The following is a 25,459-nucleotide window of genomic DNA, read 5'->3' on the forward strand; positions in this document are numbered from 1 at the left end:
GCACTGTATACCATATATGGACAGTTAATACAGAAATGTTGGCTTACTGTAAAATTATTTCCCACCCGGCCACTGCACATAAAACGGCCTGGTGGTCCTTTCCTCGTTCTGAGTGGAACGAGTGCTCGCAGTGCGGCCACGAGGCGTGCTACGGCTCTATCCTGTGAGCTCAGTGCGGGGGGGGGGGGGGGCGGAGGGTAGGGGGGTTATCTGCAGATCTTTGGCAGCTCTGTGTGAGGATTATTTTATACAGAGAGCCGTTACAGATCACCATACAAAAAGTACACCAAGCACAACTGATATACCCCTGTCCCTATACACATTTATTGTCCCAATAAAACATCTGTCAGTCCCCCATCATTGACAACACCAAATAAACACTGATTTGGGTTATTTTTACCAAAGAAATGTAGCAGCATCATTTTTGGTCAAAATTTATCAAGCGAAATTACTTATTTGCAAAATTTTATAACTAAGAAAAATGTATTTTTTTGGAAAATTTTCAATACTTTATTTGTAGTGTAAAAAATAAAAACCCCAGCGCTGATTAAATACCACAAAAAAAAAAAAAATAAATAAAAAAGCTCTATTTGTGTGAAAAAAAAAAAGTATACAAATTTCATTTGAGTGCAGTGTTACATGACTGCGCAAATGTCAAAGTGTGACAGCGTTGAAAGCTGAAAATTGGTCTGGGAAGGAAAGGGGTGAAAGTGCCCGGTATTGATGTGGTTGAAAAACTTTTTTTATTGGTCTTATGTAATATATGTGAGATACTGAATTTTTGGTTTTCACTAGCTGTGAGCCATAATCATCAAAATTTAAAGAAACAAATACATCACTCTGTGTGTAATCTATATAATAAAAGAGTTCTGCTTTTTGAAATTAAATACTAAAATAATTTATCTTTTTGAAAGTATTCTATTTTTTTGAGATGCACACATACATGGCTGCCCACCAATACAACATAACCAGGTCCTGGCCCTCCACTGCATTGGCAGCACAACCCGATTTAAAAAAATATCCCTCAGTCTTCTGAGTGAGCAAAGAAGCAGCAGAAAAGTGTTGATTTATCATTCTGCCCTCTCCTGCCCTTGAATTCACCACCAGCATTCATGCCCCCCTTGATAAATTCTACCTGCCTATTCATCCCTACCCTATAAGATATGGCCACGGAGGTGCGCTTATTGTAGAGGGAGGATGCTGGGTGCTGCTCATCCCCAAGTTCAGACGTGAGGAAAGTTGAGCCCCTAAAAACAAAATAAAGTCAGGATCAAATGGGGGCAAAGAGACCCTACTACCAAAGAAAGGTAAAAGTGGGATACTTTTAAAGTTGAATGTGGTAGACCGGTTCACTTGGACAGGCTCAAAAAAGTTTAAAAACTGAAACCTGTACTAAAATGAATATGGAGTCAGAACATCTGACCTACATACTCTTTTTTTTAACAGCCTACACATACAGGAAGTGTCAGTGCAGGTCATTTTTAAAAAGGAAGCTCCTAAGTGTAGCGGTACCCCGTAGGGGCTGCCAATGATGTGGCCCACCTGTCACCCTGCCCAGCATTCACTTCCCAGACACTCCAAGATAATGAACAGTCCGTTGGCTTTGTTTTGTTGTTTTTATTAAGGGAGTTTAACTTGGATTGGGTATGGGATTTATGGGCTGTCCAATAGAATCATAGCAAAGTTGCTAGGGACAACTATGTACACTTTCCAAGACTCCGCCAGCACAACTCTTGACTTCCTATCTAGGAGTTCACTCCATTCTTCCTGAATGTCACTTCCAATTTATTGATTCCAGGAACAGCTAGCACATGGTAGCTAGGCCTGACACTGGCTCGGCCAGGCCTAAATAATGTGTCATTTGAAGGCAGGGACTGTGGGCCCCTATAGTGTAGCAGAAAATATGAAAAGGCTTGTTAGTGTTAGCTGTCCACCTGGTGGACTACTGCTCCCAGTCAGTCATTCTCAGGGCATGCCAGCCCTCCTGGCTGCAGTTGCCAGACTTCACTGCCCATGACATTGCAATTCTCTACTGGCTCCACACCAAACTCTGACTGTTTCCTCTCAGTGATCTCTGGCATGCCTCTCCAGTCCTCCTGACTGCACGTCACTTACCAGCCCTCCTGGCTGCGACCGATGGTTCCCTTCTGAAGACTTGCTTGGCAGTACAAACTCCTGCTGTCCTCTCAGACTCCTACTGTTTGGATCCTTCATGCATTCTTGAAGGACACCATCCTGCACCCGAATCCGAGGCCCAAGGTCACCCCCCCAGACTGGGGAACTCCCTCAAAGGCCCGGAAAGCCTAGTATTCCATCCTCAGTTCTTCCACCCAATAACTCCTTTCCAGCTGGGCTGACTCTAGGTATTTAAGGAGGCCTGTCCCCTGCCAATCCAGGTTGGCGATTGGTCAGGGCTCCTTAACACACCCCAGGCAGCTCCACCTCTACTCTCCTGCTCTCTTTCTAGTACCTTCCAGAAGGCTCTAGAAAGAAGAGGGAGGTCCTAGTGATGCTACCTGTGAATCACCAGATGCTGCTCTGAGCCACTCCCAGCCCACACAAACTAAAACAAACAGGCCTAGCTTTCAGACCTGCCTAAATTCACCTATACTTAGGTATACTAACAAAAAAACAACAAACACTCTAGTACCTAACTAGGTAGAGGATGCCACAAAAGCATGGCGGTTTCTACTTCTCAATTGACCAATTCCAGTTGCCTGGTTGTCCTGCTGACCCTCTGGCTTCAATAACTTTAATGTCGAACCCAGAAGTAGTATACAAATGAAGTCATGGGACCTTTATTCAACTTACTGATCTGCATACTTGTTTCAAGTCAATGACTCGGCAAGTAGTGAATGTTAGGTCAGAAATGGCAGCTCTATAATAAAGCAATATTAAACCCTCAGTTTTTAAGCACTTTCAGCAGCTGAATTAATCACTTAATGAATATGGAGCTTCTTTATTTTTTAATCCTTGCCTATGTTCCAGTTTAGGCTGATACTATGACCACTGCTCCAGGTTTCCCATTTCAGGGTGGCTCCTTTCTCTTGCAGCATCCTATATCGCCCCCCTTGCATGCAGGGACTAACATTATGTCTCCTCCACTGTGTAGATCAACAGAAACACACAGTCCTGTAGCTTAGAATGGCTCACTCACCTGATCCTCCCTCCTCCAAGCTAAAAGATTGGCTTGAAGCTGCACTGTCCAGTTAGTGTTAGTGCTTTCCGGTGAATATCTAGTGTTAGTGCTTTCCGGTGAATATCAGAGGTCCAGGGAAGTGGCAATGAAAGTACAGGAGCCAGCAGCACCAAGGCCTCATGCACACTGGATGTTAGAACATTGAAAAAATTGCAGTAGCTTTGCAGTGAGTTTTTCAACATTTTTATTTTTATTTTTTCAATGGGATCAAAAACATTAAAAACCGCTGGTGAGACGCGTTTGAGAGTTTATTGCCTTTTTTTGACGTTAGAGCGTTTTTACAGCTTAAAAACTCCTCTCAGAAACCATCAATTTTGGGTATTTTTATACAGCCAAAAACAGTTGATAACCTATGTGTTCATGGACACATAGGATAACATGCTGGAAAGTTCATTGACTGTAGAAAAAATAAAAAAAATCTGAAGCCAAAAACAGCATCTGACATACCTGCTTAGACCAAGTCTGTCCAGACAGTATGGTCACTTGCTGATTTGACACCATCCACTGGCAGCTTGACTCATCAGTAAGACACAGGTTGAATCCAATGCAATTTTATTTCAGACAACTGAAGTACAGAGGTTATTTTTCTAGTCTTCTAGATGTGTAAGAAGACAATGACCCTGTCACTGTTAAAAAAAAAACAACAAAAAAACACACCTAACACTGACTGATAAAAAAAATGGAAGTGTAGAGAATCTAGCTCAGAATAACTAGCCCTAAACAGGAGGGGATGACAGCGGATGATACCAAAATAGCATTGTAAAGAAGTTGCAGGGAACCTATGCTGCCACCAGATGTCAGTGTAGCACTGACCCCCAAAGGAGCTGCTGGTTTTATTTGGGCTTACCGTTACCTCACCTGCTTGCTTCTCCGTCTTGGTAGATGGCCCAAAGAATGTGAAAACTGACACTGAATCCTCTTTTGGGTTATTTATTTAGAACAAAACAAAGTCTCTCAATAGAGGGTAGAGGGTTAGGAGTGAGTTCAGGCACTTAGATTGCAAGATGGCAGTCTTGAGAGAAAATCCATGTGGATATATGTGGATAAATTTAAAGAACTGGCATATGGTACCAGGTTCTCTCAGCCGATTTGGCGATACCGTATGAGTGTTGATCCAGGTTGCGTCCTTCAACTAAGCCTCCAGGCTCCTTCAGAGAAATCAGCCTTGCGCACGGTCTTCTCCTGAAAGTGTCCTCTCCTGGGGTCCTTCAGTTGCTGGGCCTCTCCCTTCAGATGATCAGTTGATCAGTATCAGGATCAGTAGGCCCCTGAAATTCGGTCTGGCCTGTCCCTGCAGTTGTGTCGCCTCTGGCTAGCCGGCCCCGAGACTCAGCATGCATAGTTCCGCACCCCAGGCCAGGAGGGCCATGGGGCTGGGTCAGGAGGACCACCAGAACCGGACAGAAAATAATCCCCTGCCAACGTAGCGTCCGTACCTTAAATACCACCCCCCAGAATGCACAGCAGGAAAACACTCCCACTGGGCTGGTTCAGAGAGAATAGTGGCATTCAATGCACCCAGCTAGAGACTGCGTTCCTACCCTTGCCGGTGGTGACAGCGACACCTGCAGTCAAGGAGAACCCAGTGCAACCCAGCTGGACTGGTAACGAAACCAGAAATTTAGAGATATAGTCCCGAAGCCCAACTGTGGCTTCAGGCAACTTAACTTTTCAAAAACAATAGCGCCTGCTCGTCAGGAGCCAACGCTACTCAGCATACAAAAAAAAATAAAAAATAAATGCAGTTCAATACAAGACATAAAAATACATGGAAATGGGACAGACTAGCAAGTGCTTGGGTAACATTTTAACAAATAGTTTACTGCTGGGAAATGTTTATTTTACTGTGCTCAGTGTACAAAGCTATACAAATAACCTCTGCATTGTAACCCTTGCTGCACTTTGCAACATGTTATCAAAAAAGCAATGAATGGAGTCCGTTACCCACCTCTCTCTAAGGCCACGGTTTTAGTACAGTCTAGAAGGAGCTGGTGTGGCTCTCTCGATGGAACCAACGTCTTTTTTCTTCGTCTTCTTCTCAAGTGATGGGCCAGGAAAATAACAGATATTGTGCTGAATGCAGTCGCTACAAGAATTTTCTTCAGCCCAGGATAAGCCCTCAGCTGCGGTTCAGAGAAAGCAATGACTTTTTAGATCATGTTTTTCCACATGCTTTTTAAAAATTGCCACAAATCTGATAAAGTGGCCCTTTCAAACTATACAGAGGCAGAATAAGTGTCAATATTAAGTATATACAGTTGTGTTCAAAAATGTCCATACCCTGGCAGAAATCGTGAAATTTTGGCATTTTATATGAATTGATCTTTCTGGTAACTTGACCATGCAGCTAATTTTTATTCAAGTATCTTCGTAATGTGCTCCTTAACCACTTACAGACCGGACCATTTTGCTGGTCAAAGACCAGACCACTTTTTGCGATTCGGCACTGCGTCGATTTAACTGACAATTGCACGGTCGAGCGACGTGGCTCCCAAACAAAATTTACGTGCTTTTTTCCCCACAAAGAGCTTTCTTTTGTTGGTATTTGATCGCACCTGCGGTTTTAATTTTTTGCGCTATAAACAAAAATAGAGCGCCAATTTTGAAAAAAAAAAAATGCATTATTTTATTTATTATACTTTTTGTTATAATAAATATACCCCATAAATATATAAAAAAAAAAACATTTTCCCTCAGTTTAGGCCAATACGTATTCTTCTACATATTTTTGGTAAAAAAAAAAACAAAAAAAAAACGCAATAAGCGATTATTTATTGGTTTGCGCAAAAGTTATAGCGTTTACAAAATAGGGATAGTTTATGGCATTTTTATTAATCATTTTTTATAATTTTTTTTTTTTTACTAGTAATGGCAGCGATCAGCGATTTTTATTGTGACTGCGACATTATGGCAGACACATCGGACATTTTTGACACCATTGTCAGTTATACAGCAATCACTGCTATATAAATGCAGTGATTCCTGTGTAAATGACACTGGCAGTGAAGGGGTTAATCAGTGGGTGGCAGTGTAGGGGTTAAGTGTTCCTAGGGGTGTGTTACTAACTGTGGGGGGGTTGAGCTTTCATTTAGTGAACACTGATCTCTGCTCCAATCAAATGTAGCTGAGATCAGCCTCACTAGTTCCTAGGCAGAATGGAGAAATGCTGTTTACAATGGCATTTCTCCATTCAGCCGTCCCATGAGACGATCGCGGGTATGCCCGCGGCGATCGAGTCCACGGGACCTGCGACCGGACTCACAGGGGTCCCGACCGGCATGCGAGCGCGCCGCCGGCGCGATGGCAGGGCGGCGTTGAAGATTGGACGTACCTGTACGCCAATATGCCTGCCCGTGCCATTCTGCCGACGTATATCGGCGTGCGCTGGTCGAGAACTGGTTAAAGAAGAAGTAAACCCTAATGGGTTTACTTAGTCTCCCTGCAAAGGTAAAGCATAATGGGCTACTCTGCATTGCATAGTAGCCCATTATGTGTCACTTACCTGACACAGGAGCCAGCTATGTCTCCGCTGTTCCCTGTAGTACAGAGCATCCATCTTCTTCTGGGTATGGCTGCTTCGGACACTCATAGCGCCGGAGCAGTGATGATGTCACTCACATGCGCACGGGAGCTGCCACTAACGGCACAGCGGTGTCTGTCTTTCGGCAAATATCTCCTAAACAAGGGATATGCAATTAGCGGACCTCCAGCTGTTGCAAAACTACAAGTCCCATCATGCCTCTGCTTCTGGGTGTCATGTTTGTGGCTGTCAGTGTCTTGCTATGCCTTATGGGACTAGTAGTTCTGCAACAGCTTGAGGTCCGCTAATTGCATATCCCTGTCCTAAACCGTGTAGGTTTAGGAGATATTTCTTGGACCTACAGGTAATCCTTAATCTAGGCTTATCTGTAGGTCAAAGTGGTTTGTAAGGGTTTACAACCACTTTAAAAACATTTTTCCAGAGCAGCCTGTATGTCTCCTGAAGTTATCTGTGGGTTTTTCTGTGTAACCCAAACAATTCTTCTGGCAGTTGTGGCTGCAAACTTTCTTGCTCTGCCTGGCCATGACTTGGTATCAAGAGATCCCAGAATTTTTCACTTCTTACAAAAGTGATTGAACAGCACCGATTGTAAAGATGGAAAAGGATATAAAATGAGATCTAAAGCCTTGAATATGCCAAAAGTGTCATTAACTTGTTAGGCAGGTTGTTTGACAGTTCTTTTCTGCTCCCCATGGCTCAGTATCTCGTCTGCTCAGTGCATTTATTTATGTGAGCAAACAAACTCATTAACAGTTTATACACAGACACTAATTGCAATTTAAAAAGTCACAGATGTGGGAAATTAACCTTCAGGCTGGGTTCACACTATTGCAAATTTCTCTGCATCCAATTCGCATTGCAGGAGAGAGTGCCCTGCTCTCTATGGAGCTGGTTCACACGTCTTCGGAGTGGCTCCGGTGCAAATTGCACAGGAGTCCTGTGTGGCTTTTGGTCCATTTTAGGTCTGAATTCAGCCATAAATATAGACTGAAATCGGACCTGAAATGGTGAACAGTGTTGCTCTGTGCTCCAGTCTAATTGCCATTTTAACCTGTATGCGTCACCTTGTGTGTCGGTAACAACATTTCAGGGGATGGAAACTTTTGATCAGGGACCTTTGTGTGATTTCTGTTAGGATTTAAAAAAAAAAGAGCCAAGCAACTATGTGATAACAAATGGCTTCATGTGATAACTATCCTTAAAAAAAAATATATTTTTTTTTTGGCATCATCAGTCATATTTTTTAAATTTCAGTGTGAAAATTTCACAATTTCTGCCAGGGTATGCAGACTTTAGAGGCTGACCGGGAGAGGTGCCAGATAAGTGCAACTGCAGACTGGGGGGGGGGGGGGGGGGGGTGCATTTTTAAATCATAATGGCAACAGAAACTACCCAAATGATCCTGATCAAAAAAGTTTACATACCCCAGTGACAGGGCCGTCTTTAACGCAGGGCAAAAGGGGCAGCTGCCCAGAGCCCTGTCATTGTTGGGGGCCCTGCGCTGCCCACTTTTTGAGCCCTGCACTGCCCACCGGCTACTTGCTAATGTCACAAAACAGAAGCGCTGCTCCTCTCCCGGCGGCCGCTCTGGGAAGTGTCTGATACACACACGCTCTGTGAGAGCAGAGGAGGAAGGGGGCGGGGAATCTGCACAGGGGAAGCTACCTCACACTGGCATGCTGCACGGACATCGGGGGACTGGAGAACATGCTGTGAGTAGCTTTTGGGACAGAGGAAAACTCTGTACTGGAATGGCAGAGGGGGGGGGGGGGGGGGCTTTTAGGGAGGAAAGTTTTACCTTGTACTTGGGGGGAGAGTGGAGTGTGGAGCTCTGTACTGGAATCTAGAGGGGAGGAGAGCCATGCATCCCTACACTCTGCACCCACCACACCCCCTCCCTGCACTCTGCATCCAGCCCTCACCCCCTGCACTATGCACCCACCCCTCACCCCCTCCCTGCACTCTGCACCCACCCCTCACCCCCCTGCACTCTGCACCCACCCCTTACACCTCGCCCCCACCCTGCACCCACCTCGGCCCCTCCCTGCACTCTGCACCCACCTCGGCCTCTGCACCCTGCACTCTGCACCCACCTCGCCCTCTGCACCCTGCACTCACCCCCTGCACCCTGCACCCACCTCACCCCCTGCACCCACCCCTCACCCCCTCCCTGCACTCTGCACCCACCCCTCACCCCCTACATTCTGCCCCCACCCCACACCCCCTCCCTGCACTCTGCATCCACCTGCACTCTGCACCCACCCCTCACCCCCTGCACCCACCCCTCACCCCCTCCCTGCACTCTGCACCCACCCCTCACCCCCTCCCTGCACCTAGTGCACCCCTTAACCCTGCACTCTGTATGTAGCGCACCCATGAACCTTGCACTCTGCACAAAGTGTTCCCCTCAACCCTGCACTCTGAAAGTAGCGTACCCCTCAATGCAGAATTCTGCACATATCGCACCCCTCAACCTTGCACTCTGCACCTAGCACCCCCCCAACCCTGCACTCTGTAAATAGTGCATCCCTGCACTCTGTACCTAGCATACCCTTGAATGCTGCATTCTGTACATAGTGCACCCTTCAACCCTGTGTGTATGTAGCACACCTTTCAACTATGCACTCTGTACATAGTGCACCCCTCAATGCTAGTGCAGTTTAGCCACACCCGCAATTTGATGCAGAGGTTATGATGTGCAGTAACCTCTAGCAACCAATCAGTGAGCAATAATGATTTGCAGTAACCTCTAGAAACCAATTAATGAGCAGTAATGTTTTGTAACCTCTAGCAACCAATCAGCAAGCGGAAATGATGTGCTGTAACCTCTATCAACCAATCACAGTCGCTACCTGATCTGCTGCAGTAAACTCATTTTGAGTCTAGCTGGGGGGGGGGGGGGGGCATTAAAATGTTTGCCCAAGGTCCAATCAATATTAAAGACGGCCCTGCCCGGTGATTTTGGCCTGATAACATGCACACAAGTTGGCACAAAGGGGTTTGCATGGCTATTAAAAAAGGTAACCACCCTCACCCGTGATCTGTTTGCTTGTAATTAGTGTGTGTGTGTGTGTGTGTGTGTGTGTGTGTGTGTGTGTGTGTGTGTGTGTGTGTGTGTGTGTGTGTGTGTGTGTGTGTGTGTGTATATAAAGGGTCAATGATAGACACTTGTATGTTTAATACAGTGCTGGACTGAAGTTTCTGAATTTGGAGTCATGGAGAAAACAAAAGAATTTTGCCAAAACAGCATAGAGACAAACCTCAAACCTTCTGCCACAAATTCATTTGGAGTGACGAGACCAAAATTGAGCTTTTTGGCCACAACCATAAACGCTACAATTGGAGAAGAGTCAACAAGGCCTATGATAAAAAGGTACGGCAGTAAATCGCTAATGGTTTTGGGGATGTGTGAGATACAAAGGCACAGGAAATTTGGTCAAGATTGATGGCAAGATGAATGCAGTATGTTATAAAAAAAATACTGGAGGAACATTTGCATTCATCAGCCAGGAAGCTGCGCATGGGACGTACTTGGACATTCCAACATGACAATGATCCAAAAAACAAGGCCAAGTCGACCTGTCATTGGCTATAGCAGAATAAAAGTGAAGGTTCTGGAGACATGGATGAGCGAGTTTGGGATGGAGGAACTTGACTGGCCTGTACAGAGTCCTGACCTCAACCCAATAGAACACCTTTGGGATGAATTAGAGCGGCGACTGCAAGCAATACCTACTCATCCAAGATCAGTGACCTTACAAATGCGCTTCTAGAAGAATGATCAAACATTCCCATAGACACACTCCTAAACCTTGTGGACAGCCTTCCCAGAAGAGTTTAAGGTGTTATAGCTGAAAAGGGTGGACCAACTCAATATTGAACCCTACGGACTAAGACGCCATCAATGTTCATGTAAAGGCAGATGTCCCAATACTATTGACAATATAGCGTATTTGCAAATGTGTGCAAATAAAACCTCTGTTTTTAACAATGGGTCCATTTTGCTGTTTTTTTTTTGTTTTTGTTTTTTTATTTGCAGGCAAACTGGTAAGTGCGCTAGGTCATTTATGTCTGTTTGTGATGTGCATTGCCCTTACATGTGCACCTTATTGCAAAGGCTAGATAGAAGTTGGGGTGGTTGCCATCTTTCTGTATATAAAAACAGCCAACGCATTTCAGAGGCAACACTACTCTACTTCCATCAACGCTACAAGCAAGCAAAGTTAATGTGACTGTGGCTAGGCAGCGCATCAAGCGAAACCAAATGTTTATGTCTGTGTTCTGGGCATTTAGCCTTAGGTGCATACTGCCCTAAATGTTAGCTCCACTCTGCTCTATAAAGCCTTCAGCCTTCAACCTTCAACAGCTTTCAACCTTTCATAGAGTTCTACAGGCTGCTGGCAGCAAGGCTTTTCCTTTTGCCTTCAAGAAATTCCTTAAAAAAAAAAAAAATAAAAAAAAAAAAAAAAATACCACATTTGATCATTAAATGGTGTGAAGTATCATAAATAAAAAATAAATTCCTTTTATACTTTACACCTTTTAGTGCCCATATTATCCATTGTAACATGTTTTTTGCCCCTTCACAGAGAATAAATGCACATCCACTTATAAAAAAAAGCAACCTCTAGGCCAGTGATGGCGAACCTTGGCACCCCTGATGTTTTGGAACTACATTTCCCATGATGTTTATGCACTCTTCAGTGTAGTTGAGCATCATGGGAAATGTAGTTCTAAAACATCTGGAGTGCCAAGGTTCGCCATCACTGCTCTAGTCGTTTACTTGATTTCGCCGCTCCGCCCATCTGCAATGGGTAGCATGAAGGAGACCCAGTCTCCTACTGATCATTTAATTACTGTAGATTATGGAAAGGGCCTTGGAACTTTTTTTTTCCCCTTTGGGATTATTAGGCCTCATGCCCATGCACGATTTAAAAAAAAAACGAGCTGTAAAGCTAGTACCGATGCCTGGAAAAAAGTAGCGTTAAAAAACTAGATTTTTACCACATTTTGCATTAGTGTTTGCGTTAAGTAGCGTTTAAGAAAAATACATCTCTTGGCTATATTACACTCCCAAATTACCCACAATGCCACAGAAACCCCCCAAAAAAAACAAAAAAACGCTGCAGCTCAAAAACGGCGATGCAGAGTTTTTGCGTTTTTACAGCTATAGCTCTATCGCTAAGCCTCAGAACGCCCTGGTCCTGGGTTTTTTTTGCAGCTTAAAAATGCCTATGCCATAAAAAACGCCATGGTGGGCATGAGGCCATAGCCTAACATGGAGAGGCATTTTTAAGCTGCAAAAAACGTTCATAAAAAGCGGCTGTAAAAACATCCATGGCCATGAGGCCTTAAAGTATTCTGAATCTGAAACAGAACTTGCTCTGTGTCCAGTAGAAGATTCAAGGTTGGAGGTGGGATTGGAACTCCTGTGTTGAGGCTGGACAACAGGAGACACTAAAAATGTAAGGCCAGCGAACATTTGTGAACGATTCAACTCAACTCTAACAACTACTAACTGAAATATCAGCTTCAAGCCACTCGTTTTTCACAAGAACGGCTCCACTTTTCCACATATTATGGTGACCACATAATGCCCCCTCAGATGTTTCCTACCCAATTTAACAAGACCAGAATTGTCCTTCAATTGTCATCTCTTCCTCTTGTACAACAAACATTCACATAAGGATCCATTTCCACTACTTGAAAAGTCTCACGCTAACCTTCTTTCTGCTGTAATAACAGAACGGATGCTTCTTTCTCCTACAACAAACCATCTAAAAAGGAGGTCAGAGAGAAACCCCAAAAAAACTTCAGCCTCCAGCTTTCTCCCCTGCATTTCTGTTAGCTGAGAATTACAGGCTAGCAATACTAGTTCATACATCTCCAAGAATTGTGATACTACCCCAAAATAGCCCTCAATAAATAGACAAGAGGAGATGGAGACTCATGTGCTCCGATATCCCCAGTACTCAGGCATTAAAATGTCCAAAATAAGAGAAAAAAATAATAATCCGGCACCACAATGTCTCAGCAATAAAATATACGATTTTATGAGAGTTATCCATTAAAAGGAATCAACAACTATAATTATTGACGCGTTTCAGCCTCTTACATAGGCCTTATTCATAACAGACTAAGGCCTATGAAAGAGGCTAAAATGCGTCAATAATTACAGGTACTGAATCCTTTTAATGGATGGATCTAAAAAAGCTTGTATGTTTTATTGTTGAGACATGGTGGTGCCGGATTTTTTTTTTTCTCTTCTATTAGCAATACTAGTTGACTTGAAAACATTTGCTATTCTGCAGGGCAATCTTACAGACCCCCAAAACAAAAATTTAATTTACCAGACTTAAAATGTGATGGCTGCATTTGTTTACTTTATGCAGACTTTTTACACCTGGTGATTCTGCGAAAAAAAAATAACCACAAACACAAGTTCCCTTCATAGCTACACTAATTTCTCTATTGTATGTATGGAGGGAACCATGGTTAGGCTTTACTTCAAAACAAGTCTGCCCTCGTTCATCTGCATTAGGGTCATCATACACATTACAATATGGCTGTGCAATAATTGATTGTAACATTTTAGATTTATCAAAACGATGTAATACGAGGACCTACCTAACCTATCCAATCAATCTGTATTCAATCAGGCAGGCCCTTGAACTATACAGTTGTTGGCAGATCTAAAGAAGATTGTACAAACAGATTGTAATGGGATTCCTCCCATATTAAATTGTAACTGTACCCTCTACCCTCGTGTTGTAAAGCACTGCGCAAACTGTTGGCGCTATATAAATCCTGTATAATAATAATGTGTTCTGTGAGCCTCACATGGTGGATTGATGAGATTAGAATATTACCAAACGAAGAGAAGGATTTTTGCTTTCTTTTACACTCTTTTACACTCACAGATAGTGACAAGGACACTGCATTTTTGCAAAGATCAGTTTTTTTTGTACTTGCTAAAAATAGGTTTTAGCATAAAAAGTGGAAAGAAATAGCTTTTAATGCCTGCTAAGCATCATATTACAGTAGTACCTTGAAATACGAGCATAATTTGTTGCAGTAGCATGCTTGTAATCCAAAGCACTCATATATCAAAGCGCGTTTTTCCATAGGAATTAATGGAAACTCAGATAAATCGTTCCAGTGTCACTGCTAGTGTATACCATACCGCATGTGGCCAGAGGTGGGGGGGGGGGGGGGCGCCAGAGACACTCAGCAACAGAGTGTTTCCAAGTGTCTCCGCGTGTCACTGGCGCCCCCACACCTCTGGCCACATGCGGTACTGCACACCCAGAGGCTTGAATCTTGCAAATCAATTCAGAATTAAAAAAACAAAAAAACAAAAACAAAAAACAGCTCTTATTGTAAACCGTGTTACTCGCAATCTGAGGTTTTACTGTACATTTTTGTTTTCGCGATTTAGAATTAAAGTTGCACACGCTAATATATTCCTCAATCATCACAGGTGATATAAATCCACTTTGTGTGCACCAAATACGTTTGATAACAAATATTGCAGGTAAAAAGTAGCAGTGACATCATCATTCTACAGCACATAACTTGTGCAGGGAGCAGAGCTGTGGGAGGAACCCAGCAGGCTCCTCCCATTAGAGGCTGCCTGCAGAAAACTGGAGACAAGACCAGTCAGCTTGCTCAAGTAGAGAGAGCAGCCGCGACCGGTCTTTATTATAGGAAGCTTGTGCACAGAGGTAAGAATTCAGGTTGGATTACTGCACAGATTTAGAAATGCATGGGGCACATTAACACAATATGGAGCACCAGCCACCACTGCTTGACACTTCTCCACTCTTGGCAACAGCCCAATCAGGAATGTCCATCCACCGCCTGCCTCCCACTTCTTCAGGAGGTGAGCATCTTATAAAGCCTACTGTACAATGTGTTATTTCCCTTTCAAGTAGATTGTACACACTTCCATTACAGGTGAACGTACCTGTGTGATAGAATTGTAACATGTTAGAGGGAAATCCATAATGCACCGAGTCGCCATTTTGAATGGGTGTGGAGTCTCTGATACGGCGTCTTCTAACGAGGCCATTCATCTCCTAAACTCTCTTCCCGGCAAACTGTAAAAGCAAAAATAATAAGAAACAGCAAGCATATGTAGATAGTCATCATAAAATGACATCACTGGAGAAGCAGACCTATAAAATAAGAGAAACTGATAATAAAATTGGACACAGCTCAAGTTCACTTCACACAACATAAAAAATTAACTACAGTTCAGAACAGAGTCATGGGCCTCATTCATACGGTCATACCTATCTGTACACCCATGTGATGGGCCATCGTTGCATGCATGGGATGTACAGGGGTTTCAAGCATTTGTGTAAAGATAGTCCCCATTCAGGTCTATTGGGACACAGCCATGAGGGTGTGGATTGCGTGTCCCTGAAAATATGCTGTCTCAATCCTGGGACACGCATCCACACGGTTGTCACCTTGGGACCAGTGATTGTGTCCATGCAGCAACTGCTTCCCAATAGACATTAAAGTGGAAATCCAGGCTTGATCTAACTAAGCTTAAACCTGCTCCCACCCTCCTCCTAACTCATATACCAACTACACTGTAGAAGGAAGATGCTCATACTTACCTATTCTCTAGGTGCTCCAGTCCAGTCGTGTGATCAGTTCCCAGGGGCTGGATTCAGTGTAGAGGAGGAACAGTAAACAGAAGCCCAATAGTAATCCTATGGGTGATGTAACTGCCCAGACATTCCATTAATTGTTGGCAATCTCTCCTCTCCCCTGAAGCCGGCAGGTGGGAAGATCACATGACCCGACCAGAGTGATCAGAGAATAGGCAAGTATAGACATCTTACATTTACAAAGGAGGGGGAGAGCTGTTTTAAGCTTAGTTAGAACTATCTGGGTCAAGGGGGTGGGCAAGAGGGGCAGCTTCCCTTGGCATAGCAGTGCAAGAGGACAGAGAATGGACATAGGGCAGTAAACCTATTCTAAGGCATGCATTAACAGGGGGAGGGGGCACAGTTCTGCATTCTGTATCAGCGTCTCCTCTAGCCGATATGGGGGGGGAGAAGGGGTAAGAGTCACTTCTCATGTTTAGTAATGAACACAAGTAATTTCTCTACACATAGTACTGTGTTAGATCAGAAGAGGAGACATGGTGAGGAGCATAGTGACCTATGCCCCGTGTCTGTTCTCCGAAATGTCCGTCTCCTCTCCTATGTACTGTACAACTCCGCCACATCTAAAGTGACCCCGATATGTCCCCAGAGTCTACTTTATTGTACATACAAATCATCCCCGTCACTGTACTCCTATACAGTCCCATCATCCCCATACGGCAATGAATGTCTCTGTATGGCATGTGATGGCACTGTACAACATGTGATCCTGTAATACTCCATTTACAATGAGGGAAACATTATTACTATAGGGCAGTGATGGCGAACCTTGGCGCTCCAGATGTTTTGGAACTACGTTTCCCATGATGCTCATGCACTCTGCAGTGTAGTGGAGCATCATGGGAGATGTAGTTCCAAAACATCTGGGGTGCCAAGGTTCGCCATCACTGCTATAGAGGGTACTAAGTAATACACCAATTATGGGGGAAGCAAAGCTGTGAGCTCTGTGCTCCTCACACATTTCCATCTACTCTATGAAAATACAAGCAGATGTGAATGGAAGGTTTCATTGTCTCATATAAAAATCCAGATACAGTGGAACCTGGGTTTATGAGTAACGCGGTTAATGAAAGACGAGCAACTTTTTTCTTTTTAAATTCTGACTTGGTTTGCAAGTGTTGTCTCGCGAAAACAAGCAGAATTCAAGCTAATGGGGTGTGGAATACTGCATTTGGCCAGAGGTGCGGGGGCGGCAGGGACACTTGGAACGGTTCGGAGCCTCTCGGAATCACTCAGAAATACTCAGTTCCCGAGTTCAGCCGAGCTGTCCTTGAGTATTTCTGAGGCTCTCTGGCGCCCCCTCCCCCATCTCTGGTCACATGTGGTATTGCACGTAATAAAAAGTCAATGCGAACAAATAATCTTTGCTTCCATTGACTTCTGGGGAAACTCGCTTTGATATGCGAGTGCTTTGGATTACAAGCATTCTCCTGGAACGGATTATGCTCGTAATCCAATGTTCCACTGTAGTCAATAAAAGGATTCATTCACAACGTTAGCTCTGATTTAATTTTACTATACCAGTAATGCATGGAATGCCTGTGTGTTGTCACATTCATATGTGTATTCTGCTTTACAAATATATTGTTTTCACTCTGGTCGATAGTAATACATAGAGGAAATTTACATGCACAGCACTATCAGTGACTTTTCCTACTTTGGTTACTGAATGAAGTGCTCTTATCTTTGCCGATTCTTCTGACCATCAGAACATGCTGCTGGGGAGAAAGGAAGGGGGGCAGCTACACTCTGAAGTCTCAGGAGCAAGCAGAGAGAGGACATCAATCAAGCAAAACGACAGGACAAGTGGGTGGATCCAGACTCCAGAGCCAGACCATTGTCGGTATTACACTGTATGAAAGTCTGTAGACCCTCCCACAGGTATTTAGCTCAGTTTTAACAGAATGGGGACAATTCTGTGAGGGCTGGAAAGATTTTTAGATATCAGCAAAAAAAAAAAAAAAAAAAAAGAAACCAATACTTCTCTTTTAAATACCACCAAAATAAAGCTCTATTTGTGTGCAGAAAATGATAGAAAAAAAATAAAAAATTCACATGGTTAGAGCTTAGTATAACCGCGCAATTGCCATTAAAAGTGTGACAGCGCTGAAATATGGCCTGGGCAGGAAAGGGGTGTAAGTGCCCTGTATTGAGGTGGTTAATGAGTGAAATAAGTATTTGATCCCCTATCAATCAGCAAGATTTCTGGCTCCCAGGTGTCCTATACAGGTAACAAGCCGAGATTAGGAGTAATCTCTGAGGCCGGGTTTACACCGGTACGACACAACAGTTGTACCAATTTGGATCTGACTTTGTCCTGCGACTTGAAGCGAGCACCCCCCCCCCTTCTGAACCATACCAGGCCACATGCCCTCAACATGGAGGGGTGGGTGCTTTGGGGCAGGGGGGCCCTGAGCACCCCCCACCCCAAATCACCTTGCCCCCATGTTGAGGCTCGGATGCAAGGTGCTCGGATAAGGGTCTGGTATGGATTTTGGGGGGACCCCACACAGTTTTTTCGGAGTGGGGTTCCCCTTAAAATCCATACCAGACTGAAGGGCCTGGTATGCTCTTGGAGGGGGAACCATAATTTGATGTGGATTTTCCCTTAAAGATCATCAGAGCAGAAGTCGGATGCCAAGGTCGGATCAGTTAAGACGGCGCTCCGACTTTGATCTGATCAATGAGCTGAAGTAGGATCAAAGTCGGACCAAAGTAATGCAGGGAGCATTTTAAAAATTGGACCGACTTGTGTCGGACCAGTTAAGACGGCTCCCATAGGGAAACGTGGATTTCCACATGTCATGGGACATAAGCTCCCAAAGTCAGGAGCTTTTGTCCTACAAGTGTGAACCCGGCCTCAGGCTGGGTTCACACTTGTACGACAAACGCTCCGACATTGGGAGCTCATGACGTGTGAAAAATCAATGTTTCCCTATACGAGCCATCATAACCAGTCTCACACAAGTCAGTCCAACATTGAAAAGGCTCACTGCGCTACTTTGGTCTGACTCTGATGCTACTTCAGCTCATTGAATATCACTGAAGTTGGATCAAAGTCGGATACGACTTTCTCATGCGACTTGTGCTCTGATGATCTTGAAGGGGTGCAAGCCAAACTCCACTCAAAAAAAAAAAAAAAGGCATGGGTTCCCCCTCCAAGAGCATACCAGGCCCTTCAGTCTGGCATGGATTTTAAGGGGAACCCCCACGGGGTGGGGTTCCCCCCAAAATGCATACCAGACCCTTTTCCGAGCAAACAGCCCGACAGGTCAGGAAAGGGTCGGGTGCTTTGGGGCAGGGGGGTCCTGCGCCCCCACCCCAAAGTCCCTTTGCCCCATGTTGATGAGTGCAAGAGCATCTTCTCAACAACCCTTGCTGGGGGTAGTTGGGGTACACGGAGGGGGTTATCGGAATTTAACAAGGGGGTCCCCAGATCCACGCCCCCACCCTATGTAAAATGAGTACCCCTACCCCTACCCATTCACAAAAAATAAAAAGCTCTGGCGTCTCTTCCGACTTCTCTGCCGTCTTCTCGCTCTTTTGCCGAGTCTTCTCCCTCTGTTCTTCTATTGACGTGGCACTCTCTCTCGCTCTAATGCTAGGTGCGCAGTGTCCCACTACTTATATTGGCATGGGGTGTGGGTCATCAGGTGATGTCACCTGGAGGCCCCACCCCCTTATGATGTCACCATCCGGGGCATGATGGGTGGTGACTTCACAAGGGGCGGGGCCTCCAGATGACATCACCCAGTGACCCCGCCTCATGCCAATATAGGTACAGAGATAAGTGTGAAAAATGGACCCTCGCGCCACTAAGTGCTAAACGTGAAATGAAACTAAGTACATAAAAAATGTATCAATATATAATAAAACAACCAGTGGAGTGAAGAAAGTGCAAGTGCTACTAAATAATACAAAAATGCAGCGGGACAAAAATAGTAAACACAAACTATCGCATCAAAATGAATAAAATAAAAAGTCCTGCGCAAATCGTGCCACTGAAAAAATGGATGATAAATATAAAAATATATGAAAAACAAGAGTCAATAAAAAAATCATATAAGTAGACACACCGATGAGTGAAGGTATATGGTGAAAAACAAGAGAAAGAACGGGACCAAATGTTCCAAAATATATAAATCCAGGCTCTCAGAACTCTCACCTCAAGATGGAATAATCAGTCAAAATGAAGATAACCCCAAATAACTTCTCCTTTACTTCTCTGTGTACAATAACCAAGGAATTGCAGATAAAGCATGTAGTATACACTTCTGCCACTAGAGGGCCATTTCCAGCTCTTGTATGTAATACTGCAGCTGTAGACTTGTATTTCCGTGGTATAAAACTTAAAAAGAACACAGAGGGGAGGAGAAAAGGGAGAGACAGAGGGGACTCCAATCGTGTAGTGGTTTCAATAACTAAACGAGTTTATTAAGAGAAAACAATAGACTCTCACATAGACTCTCCCTAGTGGGAGTGGCCGTAGGACAAACCGGAAGTAGCGCAAGACTGGCGGTACACGCCAGATCTCTATCTGTTTGAATTTCTTTTTTTAAATGTAAGAGTCTATTGTTTTCTCTTAATAAACTCGTTTAGTTATTGAAACCACTACACGATTGGAGTCCCCTCTCTCTCTCCCCCTTTTCTCCTCCCCTCTGTGTTCTTTTTAAGTTTTATACCACGGAAATACAAGTCTACAGCTGCAGTATTACATACAAGAGCTGGAAATGGCCCTCTAGTGGCAGAAGTGTATACTACATGCTTTATCTGCAATTCCTTGGTTATTGTACACAGAGAAGTAAAGGAGAAGTTTTTTGGGGTTATCTTCATTTTGCCTGATTATTCCATCTTGAGGTGAGAGTTCTGAGAGCCTGGATTTATATATTTTGGAACATTTGGTCCCGTTCTTTCTCTTGTTTTTCACCATATACCTTCACTCATCGGTGTGTCTACTTATATGATTTTTTATTGACTCTTGTTTTTCATATATTTTTATATTTATCATCCATTTTTTCAGTGGCACGATTTGCGCAGGACTTTTTATTTTATTCACAGAGATAAGTGCACACTGTGCACCTATGCCCGATATGCGAGCTGAAATGGGGGCGTCATTAACATATAATGACACTCCCCAGCAGTTCGCATATGGCAGTGTGAACTGCCATGCGTTCCGGGTGCGATGTGGGAACCCGCAGTTGATTTGCAGGGTTCTCGCATTGCAAAAGTGTGAATCGGCCCTTAGTGCAGTGCACACAACTGTACATGTACGGTGTGAACAGGTCACATAGAAAGCATTTGTTTTCTATGTACTCTTGCTTTGAGCATGTGTTGATCAATAACGAAGAACGCAGCTCAACCTGGGTTGAAAAAAAAAAAAAAAAACCCTGACATCAGACCCAGGTGCTGGGGTAGGCTGCTCAGGCTCAGCCGTATGTTTTTACTGTCTCTCAAATGTAAATGAAGACTAACTCACATACTTTATATAATGTAAATGAATGCACTGGCCCCTTCAGCACCCCAGAAAGTATAGATGTGAATGTGCATCACGAAAAAAGTATCTCCTCTAATCTAATGGCAGTCAGGTTTCTTTCAACATTCCAATAGCAGAGGACAGAGGAATAGTGCCACCTACAGGCTCACAAGAATTCCACCACCTAGTGTTTATTCAGATTATGGTTACAATATTCTGCTTGTATTAAAAGGAAACCTGACATAAGAGAAATGCAGGGGCAGCCACTGCTGACAATGCTAACTGCCCAATAGTTGCTGACATCCAGTGTCATTACATTATGAGAAGCGACCTGGTGCATGTCTGCAGGTCAGAGGTCCTTGGTTGCATGCTTGCGCCATGTTAGAGACCGAGGGCCCATTCAACTTGTGCAATGTGACAAGGGGGGCTAAAATGCAAGTGTTAACACACGTTACCGCAATGCATGGCAACATACCTGCTCTATGCGTGTTGTATTGCCTCACCATTCATTATTAATGGTACCCTGCGCTGTTTTGTACAAAAAACAAAACAAAACAAAAAAAAAAACTGTGCAGCACACCACAATGCATATACAATATGTTGGGGCTGGTCATGTGTTTTTTCCACTCCCTCCCTCTCCTCTGGTGGCAGGCGCAGCTTCTCCTCTCACTCCTCCACCTCTTTCTCCTCCTCTTGTGACAGTTACATGTCCTCTTCCTCACCCTTCTTTCGCCCCCCCTCTTCCTGTGGAAGGCATAGCCCTACTCCTCCCCCTCCACTTCCTGTGGCAGGCATAGCCCTCCTCCTCCCCCTCCTCCTCCTCCTCTTCCTGTGGCAGGCATAGCCCTCCTCTTCCTCCTCCTCCTCCTCCTCCTCTTCCTGTGGAAGGCATAGCCCTACTCCTCCCCCTCCACTTCCTGTGGCAGGCATAGCCCTCCTCCTCCCCCTCCTCCTCCTCCTCTTCCTGTGGCAGGCATAGCCCTCCTCTTCCTCCTCCTCCTCCTCCTCCTCTTCCTGTGGCAGGCATAGCCCTCCTCCTCCTCCTCCTCTTCCTGTGGCAGGCATAGCCCTCCTCCTCCTTTCCCTCCACTTCCTGTGGCAGGCATAGCCCTCCTCCTCCTCTCCCTCTACTTCCTGTGGCAGGTACAGCCCTTAACACCTCACCCTCACCCGCCCTCCCTCCTCCTCCTGTGCAAGGCACAGCCCTTACACCTCGCTCGCCCTCCCTCCTCCTCCTCCTCCTCCTCCTGTGGAAGGCATAGCCCTTACACTTCGCCCTCCCTCCTCCTCCTCCTCCTGTGGAAGGCACAGCCCTTACACCTCGCCCTCCCTCCTCCTCCTGCGGAAGGCACAGCCCTTACACCTCGCCCTCCCTCCTCCTCCTCCTGCGGAAGGCACAGCCCTTACACCTCGCCCTCCCTCCTCCTCCTCCCGTGGAAGGCACAGCCCTTACACCTCACCCTCCCTCCTTCCTCCTCCTGTGGAAGGCAAAGCCCTTACACCTCGCCGCCCTCCCTCCTCCTCCTGTGGAAGGCACAGCCCTTACACCTCCTCCTCCTCCTCCTGTGGAAGGCACAGCCCTTACACCTCCTCCTCCTCCTCCTGCGGAAGGCACAGCCCTTACACCTCGCCCTCTCTCCTTCTCCACCACCACCTCCTCCTCCTGTGGAAGGCAAAGCCCTTACACCTCGCCCTCCCTCCTCCTCCTCCTGTGGAAGGCACAGCCCTTACACCTCGCCCTCCCTCCTCCTCCTCCTGTGGAAGGCACAGCCCTTACACCTCGCCCGCCCTCCCTCCCTCCCTCCCTCCTCCCCCTCCTCCTCCGGAAGGCACAGCCCTTACACCTCGCCCTCCCTCCTCCTCCTCCTGTGGAAGGCACAGCCCTTACACCTCACCCTCCCTCCTCCTCCTGTGGAAGGCACAGCCCTTACACCTCACCCTCCCTCCTCCTCCTCCTCCTCCTGTGGAAGGCACAGCCCTTACACCTCGCCCGCCCGCCCGCCCTCCCTCCTCCTCCTCCTCCTCCTCCTGTGGAAGGCACAGCCCTTACACTTCGCCCTCCCCCCTCCTCCTCCTCCTCCTGCGGAAGGCACAGCCCTTACACCTCGCCCGCCCTCCCTCCCTCCCCCTCCTCCTCCTCCTGTGGAAGGCACAGCCCTTACACCTCACCCTCCCTCCTCCTCCTCCTGTGGAAGGCACAGCCCTTACACCTCGCCCGCCCGCCCTCCCTCCCTCCTCCTCCTCTTCCTGTGGCAGGCATAGCCCTCCTCCTCCTTTCCCTCCACTTCCTGTGGCAGGCATAGCCCTCCTCCTCCTCTCCCTCTACTTCCTGTGGCAGGTACAGCCCTTAACACCTCACCCTCACCCGCCCTCCCTCCTCCTGTGCAAGGCACAGCCCTTACACCTCACTCGCCCTCCCTCCTCCTCCTCCTCCTGTGGAAGGCATAGCCCTTACACTTCGCCCGCCCTCCCTCCTCCTCCTCCTCCTGTGGAAGGCACAGCCCTTACACCTCGCCCTCCCTCCTCCTCCTGTGGAAGGCACAGCCCTTACACCTCGCCCTCCCTCCTCCTCCTGTGGAAGGCACAGCCCTTACACCTCGCTCGCCCTCCCTCCTCCTCCTCCTCCTGTGGAAGGCATAGCCCTTACACCTCGCCCTCCCTCCTCCTCCTCCTCCTGTGGAAGGCATAGCCCTTACACCTCGCCCTCCCTCCTCCTCCTCCTGTGGAAGGCACAGCCCTTACACCTCGCTCCTCCTCCTCCTGTGGAAGGCACAGCCCTTACACCTCGCCCTCCCTCCTCCTCCTCCTGCGGAAGGCACAGCCCTTACACCTCGCCCTCCCTCCCTCCCTCCCTCCCTCCTCCTCCTCCTCCCGTGGAAGGCACAGCCCTTACACCTCACCCTCCCTCCTTCCTCCTCCTGAGGAAGGGAAAGCCCTTACACCTCGCCGCCCTCCTTCCTCCTCCTGTGGAAGGCACAGCCCTTACACCTCCTCCTCCTGTGGAAGGCACAGCCCTTACACCTCCTCCTCCTCCTCCTCCTCCTGCGGAAGGCACAGCCCTTACACCCCGCCCGCCCTCCCTCCCTCCCTCCTCCCCCTCCTCCTCCGGAAGGCACAGCCCTTACACCTCGCCCTCTCGCCCTCTCTCCTTCTCCACCTCCACCACCACCTCCTCCTCCTGTGGAAGGCAAAGCCCTTACACCTCGCCCTCCCTCCTCCTCCTCCTGTGGAAGGCACAGCCCTTACACCTCGCCCTCCCTCCTCTTCCTCCTGTGGAAGGCACAGCCCTTACACCTCGCCCTCCCTCCTCCTCCTCCTGTGGAAGGCACAGCCCTTACACCTCGCCCTCCCTCCTCCTCCTCCTGTGGAAGGCACAGCCCTTACACCTCGCCCTCCCTCCTCCTCCTCCTGTGGAAGGCACAGCCCTTACACCTCGCCCTCCCTCCTCCTCCTCCTCCTGTGGAAGGCACAGCCCTTACACCTCGCCCTCCCTCCTCCTCCTGTGGAAGGCACAGCCCTTACACCTCGCCCTCCCTCCTCCTCCTGTGGAAGGCACAGCCCTTACACCTCGCCCTCCCTCCTCCTCCTGTGGAAGGCACAGCCCTTACACCTCGCCCTCCCTCCTCCTCCTGTGGAAGGCACAGCCCTTACACCTCGCCCTCCCTCCTCCTCCTGTGGAAGGCACAGCCCTTACACCTCGCCCTCCCTCCTCCTCCTCCTCCTGTGGAAGGCACAGCCCTTACACCTCGCCCTCCCTCCTCCTCCTCCTCCTGTGGAAGGCACAGCCCTTACACCTCGCCCTCCCTCCTCCTCCTCCTCCTGTGGAAGGCACAGCCCTTACACCTCGCCCTCCCTCCTCCTCCTCCTGTGGAAGGCACAGCCCTTACACCTCGCCCTCCCTCCTCCTCCTCCTGTGGAAGGCACAGCCCTTACACCTCGCCCTCCCTCCTCCTCCTCCTGTGGAAGGCACAGCACTTACACCTCGCCCTCCCTCCTCCTGTGGAAGGCACAGCCCTTACACCTCGCCCTCCCTCCTCCTGTGGAAGGCACAGCCCTTACACCTCGCCCTCCCTCCTCCTCCTCCTGTGGAAGGCACAGCCCTTACACCTCGCCCTCCCTCCTCCTCCTCCTCCTCCTCCTCCTCCTGTGGAAGGCACAGCCCTTACACCTCGCCCTCCCTCCTCCTCCTCCTCCTCCTGCGGAAGGCACAGCCCTTACACCTCGCCCGCCCGCCCTCCCTCCCTCCCCCTCCTCCGGAAGGCACAGCCCTTACACCTCACCCTCCCTCCTCCTGTGGAAGGCACAGCCCTTACACCTCGCCCGCCCGCCCTCCCTCCCTCCTCCTCCTCCTCCTCCTGTGGAAGGCACAGCCCTTACACCTTGCCCTCCCTCCTCCTCCTCCTCCTGTGGAAGGCACAGCCCTTACACCTCGCCCTCCCTCCTCTTCCTCCTGTGGAAGGCACAGCCCTTACACCTCGCCCTCCCTCCTCCTCCTCCTGTGGAAGGCACAGCCCTTACACCTCGCCCTCCCTCCTCCTCCTCCTGTGGAAGGCACAGCCCTTACA

At 47.3% G+C, this 25,459-nt stretch overlaps 1 protein-coding gene and 1 long non-coding RNA gene across 2 annotated transcripts in view; one reads left to right on the plus strand and one right to left on the minus strand.

The window, feature by feature from the left end:
* The window catches only part of MIGA1 (mitoguardin 1), a 151,267-nt gene that overhangs the window by 119,843 nt on the left and 5,965 nt on the right, over nucleotides 1–25,459 (minus strand). Inside the window, exons 2-3 of the mRNA XM_077450420.1 lie at nucleotides 14,707–14,839; nucleotides 5,148–5,322 (exon numbers count right to left, since the gene is read on the minus strand). Of these exons, the coding sequence (XP_077306546.1) occupies nucleotides 5,148–5,322; nucleotides 14,707–14,811 (280 nt within the window). The 5' untranslated portion in view covers nucleotides 14,812–14,839. The remainder of the gene's footprint in view (nucleotides 1–5,147; nucleotides 5,323–14,706; nucleotides 14,840–25,459) is intronic.
* LOC143927051 (uncharacterized) lies at nucleotides 8,382–10,731 on the plus strand. Its single transcript, XR_013262229.1, has 2 exons — nucleotides 8,382–8,452; nucleotides 9,926–10,731. It is a non-coding gene; the product is annotated as an uncharacterized LOC143927051 (long non-coding RNA).

Source organism: Lithobates pipiens, unplaced genomic scaffold (assembly GCF_037356315.1).
Source record: "Lithobates pipiens isolate NorthernLeopardFrog02 unplaced genomic scaffold, aLitPip1_a1.2 Scaffold_23, whole genome shotgun sequence".
In the NCBI taxonomy this organism is placed as follows: domain Eukaryota; kingdom Metazoa; phylum Chordata; class Amphibia; order Anura; family Ranidae; genus Lithobates; species Lithobates pipiens.